The 10,274-nt window shown below is 45.6% G+C and overlaps 1 protein-coding gene across 1 annotated transcript; it reads left to right on the top strand.

Moving 5' to 3' along the window:
* The first annotated feature begins 5,540 nt into the window (after positions 1 to 5,540).
* Positions 5,541 to 10,056, top strand: TRIM52 (tripartite motif containing 52). Its single transcript, XM_012811624.2, is given in 6 exon segments — positions 5,541 to 5,940; positions 5,943 to 6,191; positions 6,194 to 6,373; positions 6,376 to 6,438; positions 6,441 to 6,472; positions 9,933 to 10,056. Coding segments are annotated over 6 exon segments (837 nt in total). The 5' UTR covers positions 5,541 to 5,720; the 3' UTR covers positions 10,026 to 10,056.
* The last annotated feature ends 218 nt before the right edge of the window (positions 10,057 to 10,274 follow it).

Below are 10,274 nucleotides of genomic sequence, written 5' to 3'. Positions count from 1 at the left end.
TTTTTTTTTTTTGTCATTGTTGTCATTGATGCTTAGCATGCCCAGGCCAGGCTTGAACCCTCCATCTTCTGTGTATGTGGCAGGCACCCTACTCACTGAGCTATGGGTGCTGAGCCCGTTATCCTTTGTCTTATATGACCATATACTTGTTAATGATTTTGTATCTTTTTTGTTTTTTTTATTGAGACAGAGCCTCAAGCTGTTGCCCTGAGTAGAGTGCTATGGCATCACAGCTCACAGCTTTTGGGCTCCTCCAACCTCCAACTTTTGGGCTTAAGAGATTCTCCTGCCTCTGCCTCCCAAGCAGCTGGGAGTACAGGCGCCAGCAACAACGCCCGGCTATTTTTTTTGGTTGCAGCCATCATTGTTGTTTGGCAGGCCCGGGCTGGATTCGAACCCACTAGCTCAGGTGTATGTGGCTGGCACCTTAGCCACTTGAGCCACGGGTGCTGAGCCAATGATTTTGTATTTTATTAATACAATAAATAATTCCAAAAGGGACAGGGCATAACTAAGCGTGTCTGACCTCTCTTCTCCTCATGGCTGGCAGCTCAGCTTTAAGTGTTTATTTTGGGGGTGACTCTTGCCCATGAGGGGGTCCATTCAGTTGGCTAGGGGGCTTAAGATTTTATCTAACCTAATTATCAGAGAAATGCAAATCAAAACCACCCTAAGATATCACTTAACCCCACTGAGAATGGCCCACATCACAAAGTCTCAAAGCTGCAGATACTGGCATGGATGTGGAGAAAAGGGAACACTTTTACACTGCTGGTGGAACTGCAAACTAATATACCCTTTTTGGAAGGAAATATGTGATACAGGACAAGTGGCATTCCAGCCAGCTTGTGGAGCTGGGGGGCGCAGACCTGCTGCCTCCACCTTGGTGATGTTGGTGCAGTGGCAGGGAGCAGCGGAACCAGCAGGCTGGAGGGTGGGCAGGCGTTCTCCATTTCCTAGGCCTGGGAATGAAAGGAACTGTAGGCATTCATTTGTGACCCAGACATGTTGTTCCAGACATGTCCCAGACATACTAAATGTAACTACCAAGCCCTGCTAAATGTAACTACCAAGGGCCAGATATGTCCCAGACATGTTATTCTAGACATGTCCCAGGCACTATGTCCCAGATATGCTAAATGTAACTACCAAGCCCCACTAAATGTAACTACCCAGGGCCCCATGGGACTATATAGACCCCTTGACAAAGAGCCTACAGACAGACAGAGAGAGCACTTTTCTCTACTGACTGGAGTTTTCTCTCTCTGCCAGGAGCTCTGGCACTTCTGTATTCTTTCTGTAAATAAATTCTGTCTTACTACTGATCTGTGGTCCATGGATTTATTCTTCGAATCACCAAGACCAAGAACCTACTGAAGAGCAAAATTCTGGTATCATATGGATAACCCTCAAAGAACTCACGCTAGACCTCCTATTAGATCCTGCAATCCCATTACTGGGCATCTGCCCAGAAGAAAAGAATCCTTTTACTGTAAGGACACTTTCACTACACTGTTTATTGCAGCTCAATTTACAATTGCCAAACTGTGGAAACAACCTAAATGCCCACTAACCCAGGAATGAATTAACAAGCTGTGGTATATATATACCATGGAATACTACTCAACCACTAAAAATGATGGTGACTTTACATCTTTTCTATTAACCTGGATAGAGTTGAAACACATTCTTCTTAGTAAAGCATCAAAAGAATGGAGAAGCCAAGAATCCAATGTACTCAATTTTGATATGAGGACAATTGATGACCTAGTACATGGTGGGGGGTAGGGAAATGGGGAAGCAGAGAGAAAGAAGGAGGGAGAGGGATGGGGGAGTCATGGTGTATGACACACTTCTTGGAGGCAGAACACAATTATAAGAGGGACTTTACCTAACAAATGCAATCAGGGTAACCTGGTTCTCTGTATCCTCAATGAATTCCCAACAATTAAAATAAAAAAAACAAAGAACGAACAAACAAAAAGATATTCCAAGGCTTTAGGCAAAACTTCATTTCTTTAACCAATTGCAAATCAAAGAATCCTTAAACACCTATAACCTATAATCCCCTGATTTGATATATCCTATCTTTTGGGGCCACACTAATGTACACCTTCCAACTATTGATTTATGACATTATGTACAATTCCTGCCTCCGTGAAATGTATAAAACCAAATGATAACCACTTGCAGTTTGAGACCATTTGTCAAGGCCTCTTGGATGTATCTATCTGGACCACAGTCACATATACTCTGTATAGAATAAACCTCTTTAAATTATCTTTACAGTTTGGGTTCTTTTCCACTGACAATTGTCATTTTGAAGATAGGAAGACTACAGCACAGAGATGTTAAGAAACTGATCCAAGGTCATACAAAGAGTAAGTGACAAAGTTAGGATCCAACACAGACTGGTGCTAAACTCAGAACTGTGTCTTTCAGGAGCTCACATCTGGGCAGAGAGCTGAAGGATAATTAGGAATTACATCTAAGTGAAGCAGTGAGACAAGTGCCTTTTAGGTAGAGAACATGCCCAAAGACCAAAGCAACATCCTGGTATGAGCATGTGCAAACTACAGAGGGCTGTCACCAGAGGGGATGTCACGAGTGACAAAAGTGAGGCTAAAGAAAGACTAGGGGCCAGATCCTGGATGGTGGTCATGGGGTGAGCTGCTCTGATCATCTTGCAGAAACTTGCTATTCACACTGGAAGACTGAGACAAGCTGACAGCTCCAGCTCTGGGCCTTCAGGATATGCCACAGTGTCCAAGCTGAGGCTGTTAGGGCCAAAATTATTATCACTGAGAGTCCAGACTCACACATGGAAGAAGCAAGAAGTTTATTCTTATCAAGCATATGCTCGGGTCACTCCCAAGAGAAAAGCAGAACAGCGGGGAGTGGCCCCGAAACAAAGGCCAGGGAAACTTTTATACACTTTCCCGCAAGGTACTATGGGTTGCAATAAAATGCTGAAGAAAATAGCTGAAGAAAAAGCTAGTGTCTGGTCACTCCTCGGTCACTAGGGAGGTCTTGGGATTCCCATAGGCCAACTGCCTCTCCGTCGTTGGGGGTCTTAGCTGGAATGATAGTGTGTGAACTTTTGATTGGTTGCTGCCACCTGGTTCCTGCCACCATTGGTTGGTGTATTCCTGATTGGCTTTATGACCTTGGAGCTTCCTGCAGCTCTTGCCTCCTCCCCCTTCTCCTCCGTGTCTTCCTTCTTCCCCAGCTCTTTTATCTTTTTTTTATATTTTTGCCACTACCACTACTATTCAAAGGCACAGCAAGAAAAATAGTAATAATAAAAATAGGTTCATAACTGCTCCCTCTCAAGGCCAGAGTCTCCCCAGGCAGCCCCCAGCCAAAGACTAAGCAAGATGGTCATGCTGAGGTCTGCCTATTTCTGCCCAACAGAAGGGGCATTCCTGGCTCCAGAATTCGGCGCTGGGTTAGCTGAGACAAACCTGCATCATGGCTTGAAGCCCCCTTGCCCAACCCTTGCCCCTGTGCTTTCACATACATAACCACCTCCTCAAAAAAAAAACCTCTCGAATTCCTAACTCCATCTTAGCCTTTATTCTTACAGAACTTAGCTGACAGAGATGTCAATGTCTGTCACAAGAAGGAGACAACAGACATATGATTTTCTTTTCTTTCCTTTTTTTTTTGAGATAGAGTCTCACTTTGTTGCCCTCAGTAGAGTGCTGTGTTGTCACAGCTCACAGCAACCTCAAACTCTTAGGCTTAAGTGATTCTTTTGCCTCAGCCTCCCAGGTAGCTGGGACTACAGGCACCTGACACAATGCCCAGCTATTTTTTGTTGTAGTTGTCATTGTTGTTTTAGCAGGCCCGGGCTGGGTTCAACCCACCAGCCCCAGTGTGTGTGGCCGGCGCCCTAACCACCAAGCTTGGGCGCCAAGCCAAGACCTATGATTTTCAAATGTTTATAAAACTTTGAGTCTTGGGAGGTGCCTGTGGCTCAGTGGGTAGGGCACCAGCCCCATATACCGAGGGTGGTGGGTTCAAACCCAACCCCAGCCAAACTGCAACAAAAAATAGCCAGGCATTGTAGCAGCACCTGTACTTCCAGCTGCAAGAGAATCGCCTAAGCCTAGGAGTTGGAGGTTGCTGTCAGCAGTGTGATGCCACGGCACTCTACCAAGGGCAATAAGTGAGACTCTGTCTCTACAAAAACAAAGAAAAACTTTGAGTCTTTTTGGTCAAACAAAATCTAACGAAGAGGCCTGTTTGTACAATGTAGATGAAGATAGGACTGTTCTGATTGAAGTCAAATAGAAGAACCAGAATTCAACTCCCTATGCCAACAGACTTCAGGGTTCTTCTAGGCAAAGCCAAGAAATAGGCCACCAAAGGAATTTTGCTAAATGCTATGAAGGAGTCAGACTTTCATTTCAGGTATCAGCTCTGCCAGCTGCAGGATGGACTGAAATGAGAGGGTGAGGAAACACTTTTTTCCTTTTCCCAAGTCTGAAGTTAATGGGGTCAAATCCAGAATGGCAGGAGTAAGGTGTGGAGTGTGGACTGAGAGGCAGCAGAACCCCGAAGGCAGAAGAATCCATCCCTTGAGTCCAGAAGTTCCAGTCTAGCTCAGGCGAGACCATAGCAAGATCCTGGTCCTTATAGAGAGAGAGAGAGAGAGACGAAAGGAGGGTGGAAGGAAGGTTAGGTGAGAAGGGCATGGGTCATGGATGCAGAAGTAGGTGTCGGGAGTGCTGAATTTGAGAGGTCTGAGGGGATCTCAGGACAGCAGAGATTAACAAAGAAGTTACCTTTGCTAGAATGGTCAGGGTCAGGAGGGTGAAGCTCTGCAGTTGGCAAGAAAAGGGGTGAGTTGGTTTAAGGAAGAGTTGGAAGCACCTAAGTCCCCACGCGAAATCCTTCCACAACACCACCACTCTGAGCTACCGCGAGCTCCGCCCGCCGCACCGTAGGCCACGCCCCTGCCTTCAGGCCACGCCCCCAGGCCGGCTGCCATGAGCCCGGCCCGCCCGGGTCCAACCTGAGGCTAGACAGACCCCAAGTGAGCAAGCGCGTCGGTGCTGGGCTGCCGCGCTCACGCTCTTTGGGTCGGTTTTCGGGTACCAGGTCTGCTGAGAGGCCGAGTCCCTCCGCGTCTCGCTGGCAAGACAGCGGTTAGGCGTTCAGGAGCAGAAGCTGTCTCTCCGCCTCCTCCTCTGCGACTAGTCTTTCCTATCAGGTGCGGCTGGACCGGCGGCCGGGACCCCCAGCTGACCCTTCCCCTGGGTACACCATTAGGAGGTGGTCCTCCGACTGCCCACCCCTATCCCATGAGAGCGGAACAGAGCGCCTACGTCACTTTGGGTGGTGTCTGGCTGGAAGACGAGCGGCAGCCCCTGAGCCCTGAGCCGGACGCTACTGGCTGGAGCAAGTTCTGAGGGTAGCGAGAAGCCGGACAGGGTCGGGGCCTGCACCCTGAACCTCGACTGGAACTAGCGCCGCAGACCTGTCCCTGCCGACCTCAGAAGACAGCTGTGAGACTGGATCTGGGGCGATCAAGTCCAGAGAGAAGGGATGAAGCCTTCTTTGCGGGCCTGAGGAGGAAGCGCAAGGTCAAGGACAGCCTTGGGTCACCAGCGTAGTTTGGAGGCAAGCCTGCAGGCGCATTCCCGTTTCTCAGCTTTGAACTGACGAATCTACACCGGCCAGCAGCATGTTAAGATGGCTAGCTGTGCCAACGCATGCAGACACTTCAGGAGGAAGCCGTGTGCACCATCTACCTGGATTACTTCAAGGATCCGGTGTCCATCGCCTGCAGGCACAACTTCTGCCACGGGTGTGTGACTCAGCTGTGGGGTAAGGAAAATGAGGAAGATCGGGAGGAAGATGATGAATGGAAGGAGGATGAGGAAGCCGTGGGGGCCACTGGTGGATGGGACAACTCCATTCTAGAGGTATTGTATGGGGGAATGCCAACGAGGAGCTGTTCCAGGATCCAGAAGATGATGAACTCTGGGTTGGTGACAGTGGTGTAAGTAATTGGAACAATGTGGATTATGTGTGGGACGGGGAAGAAGTGGACAAGGAAGATCGGGACTATTACCCAGGAGGCTTGAGACTTGACCTGAGAACTGATGTCTACCCAGAAGATGAGGAGGAATTGGAAGCTTACAATGAGAAAGAAGATGAAGAGGTGTACCCTGACATCCACCCACTCCAGGGCAGTTCATTTGCCCCCAGTGCCAAAAGAGCTTTATATGATGCAGCTTTCGTTCCAACATGCAGCTGGCTAACATGATCCAGATAATTCGCCAGATGTGCCCCACTCCTTATGGGGGAGGAGGGAGGACTGGTCAAGGCATCTGTCCCAAACACCAGGAAGCCCTGAAACTCTTTCGAGGTCGACAGAGGCCATCTGTGTGGTGTGCTGAGAATCCAGGAGCCACAAACGGCACACATGGGGCCTTTGGAGGAAGTGATGCAGGAGTACAAGGTGAGAAGAATAAGGAAGAAATATGGGGGAGTTGAAGGAAGTGGAGAGATAACAAGGAATCTCTTTCCCACCCTCTCAGGTACTTGCTAGTTGAACTTTATTTGTAGGGGGAGAGAGGTGAAGAGAGGGAGGGTAGACTGCCTTCCTCAGGGCAAGCTGAGCAGAACTATGACAGTTACTGGAAGCAGACCATTATTAATATTGTCAATCTACTGAAGTACAAGAGGGACAGGTACTTAATTTCCCTCTAATGTGAGTCTTGTGTTGGCCAAATCTCTGGAACGATTACGGATGGGAATGGAAAGCCACACTACTTATAGATAATAGATGTCTGGAATCTCAGAGCACAAGCAGTATCAAACAGATGACTGGTATTGGTAGGCAGAATTGCCAGGTATGAATTCTGGACTAATAGTTGAAAGGGGCCATGCCCTGTCCCTCCCTCCAAATCTGAGGTTGCTTTTCCACCTTCAGTAGAGTCCACTTTCCATCTAGGGAAATGCAGAGGATAAATATTTTTGATGAAACACAATAAACGCAGTCCTGATCACTTTCCTTTCCTGATATTTTGCCACAGTAGAAGGGGTGAAGGATTTAGATCAGATGACTTGGCTCTGTCACTTACTGTCTAATTTGGGACAAGTCTCAACCTCTTTGTGTTATGCCCAGGAGTTCCCCAGAGACCACACAAACAGACAATCAGAATTTGCAAGGGAGTCTCTTTATTCAAGAGCCAGCTGGCGACTGCCTCAGTGTCCCAACAAGGGGTTTCTGAGGGCAGCCCCAAGTGCTTAAGGGGTCAGGTTTTTAAGGCTTCGTCTGCATCCTGGTTGGCATGTATGCTGTCCAGGTTCATCTGGGTAGGGTAGCAAGCAAGCATTATACTGAAGCACAATTTTGCAGTTAGCCATACATCTTTGTTTTAATATTTTTCCCCCATACATCTTAGTTTCAGTACTTTCCCCCCATATATCTTAGTTTCAGTACTTTCCCCACCTGGTATTGTTTAAAGGTCAGTCCAGGAACAGTTGGTACCTCCCGGTCCATTTCCCAGGGAGTTAGCCAAGCAAGAAATTAGGAGTGAACTAGAAGCAAGAAATCAATTAGTACTCTCCCATCTATCTTGGGAGTGAAAAAGACTTACTTCTTTCTTTTTTTTTTTGAAAGCTTTCAGTCTGGAAATTTGCCAGGGGTTACCTGGTATTTTTCCATTATAGCCTAGGCCTGACATCTTTCTGCCTTATCCTAGGCCCACTAGGCCTAACATTTGAACTTCACTTTTTCCCTAAGATTGTTAGGATTAGAAGTGATCATGTATGTTAATGATCATATTGTATTTTATAAACTATAAAGTACTAAATAGATGTTTGCCTTTTTATTTGGCTACTAATTTGTCTTCCCTTCTTTGAGTGCTTATATGCTTAATGCCTTGTTTTCTAAATATGAGAATCTACTCATATTCTCATGAGTACAGTCTTCCTGACCAAAAGTCTTGGTGGATTTGATCCTCTAGCATTGCCCAAGGAAGGAGAGGTTGTCTTCAGGCCCATTAAAGTCTTAACTCAGATATTCAGTAGCAGCTGCTCACATCTCAGTGGTGCTTTACAGTTTATAAAATGCATTTTGTCATGTTATCCTATAGCAGTGATTTTCCAACTGTTGTTTTTGGTCATACCAGCATTACTTTGAAATGAAATAAAAAATATTAGAGGCTTGGCACCTGTAGCTCAGCAGCTAGGATGCCAGCCATGTACACAGTAGCGGGTGGGTTAGAATCCAGCCCAAGCCTGCCAAACAACATTGACAACTACAACTAAAAAATAAAAAAAGACAGTCAGGGGTTGTGGCGGGCACCTGTAGTCACTGCTACTTGGGAGGCTGAGGCAAGAGAATCGCTTGAGCCCAAGAGTCTAATGTTGCTGTGAGCTGTGATGCCACAGCATTCTACCAAGGGTGACAAAGTGAGAATTTGTCTCTTAAAAAAAAAAAAGAAAGAAAAAATATCAGAGCAAATGGAGCACAGAAAGTATTGTTTTATGAAACTTTAAAGTTATATATATACTGAAATTGAGGAAATTTCCATTCCTCTGTTACAATTTTCTGGAAAGCATTATGAAACTGAAATTTTAAGTGAAAGCCAATTTAGAGAGAAAAGAGATGGTCTCTTCAACTGAGGAGGCCAGATAACATTCACTTGAAACCCGCGAAGTGACTTATAAAGCAATGTATAATCAAACAGAAAAACCAATTCAAACAAATTGAAATAACCCCTTTCTGAAATATAAAAATATAAAATATACATTTACTTTCTAACCCCCCACCCCATAATCTGAATGGATTTGGATACATTTACTTACTTTCTTTCTTTTTTTTTTGAGACAAAGCCTCAGGCTGTTGCCCTGGGTAGAGTGCTGTGGCATCACAGCTCACAGCAACCTCAAACTCTTGGGCTTAAGCTATTCTCCTGCCTCAGCCTCCCAAGTAGCTGGGACTACAGGCACCCAGCACAAGGCCAGCTATTTTTTGGTTACGGTTGTCATTGTTGTTTGGCAGGTCTGGGCTGGATTTGAACCTGCCAGCTCTGGTGTATGTGGCTGGTGCCTTAGCCCTTGAAATACAGGTACAGAGCCACTTTTTTTTTTTGAGATAAAGTTTCACTATGTCACCCTTGGTAGAGTGCCATGGCATCACAGCTCACAGCAACCTTAAACTCTTAGGCTTAAGCAATTCTCTTGCCTCAGTCTCCCAAATAGCTGGGACTACAGGTACCCACCATAACACCTGGCTATTTTTTGTTGTTGTTACAGTTGTTTAGTTGGCCCAGGCCGGGCTCGAACCCACACCCTTGGTGTCTGTGCCTGGTGCGTAACCACTGTGCTAAGGGTGCCAAGCCTGGATACATTTACTTCCAAACTTATACCAGAACTTAGGTAATGGTGTTGCCAAATACGGAAATTATATTAAAGAGATAAAAAAATTGTATTTTATGTAACTTATGTGTAAGCTTAATAGTAATGACATATTCTCTTATTCTTTATGCAGTTCTGTAGTTGGCTACTTCCCTCCATTGGCAAGCATTATAGTAAAGCTCATAATTCTACTTAACATTACAAGGAACTATTTTTGTATAATGACATATTTAGCATCTTTTAGTATATATTATTCATCACATGGTTCTGGCTTCAGTGAATTCTCTCTTGCTAACTACTAACTCAGAACACACCTTTTTAAAAATCTACTGTGGAGATAATCAAGCTTTCTAGTTCTAAGAGCATTGAGTGGGGAGGTTGTAACTAACAAACTTAAGGAATAGGGCAGTGATTTTCAAGGAGAGGAGAGAAGGCATTCTTCCCCCCCCCCCAATATTATACCAGTATTACTGGGTGGGGAGAATTATAGTTTATAAAACATATTGTTATAATATTGAAAAGAAAAAAATACTTAATTTTTCATAATATAGGAAATAAAGTTGGAAAGAACTCCTTGACTGGTAGGAATACAAAGACGATAGAAGAGGAAAGCACTGAGAGAGAGCAAGACCTATAATCAGTGAGGTGTATGAAAGGTACAACAAGTTGGGTAGCCACAGAGATGTTCACTGTGGATATGGTTCCACTTATACAACTATTTGCATCACATGTCCAGGAGAATCATATTGTTGTGAGGTCTGTGTTCTTTTACAATTTAATTTTGTGTAAGAAGAGGCTTTTAGGCTCAGCGCCTATAGCTCAACCGGCTAAGGCGCCAGCCACGTACACCTAAGGTGGCGGGTTCGAATCCCCAGCCCGGACCCGCCAAACAA

The sequence above is a fragment of the Otolemur garnettii genome, unplaced genomic scaffold, assembly GCF_000181295.1.
Source record: "Otolemur garnettii isolate 467f Iridium unplaced genomic scaffold, OtoGar3 scaffold00171, whole genome shotgun sequence".
Lineage (NCBI taxonomy): Eukaryota > Metazoa > Chordata > Mammalia > Primates > Galagidae > Otolemur > Otolemur garnettii.
Note: the sequence above shows the minus strand (reverse complement) of the source record. Positions and strands in the feature narration are given on the sequence as shown.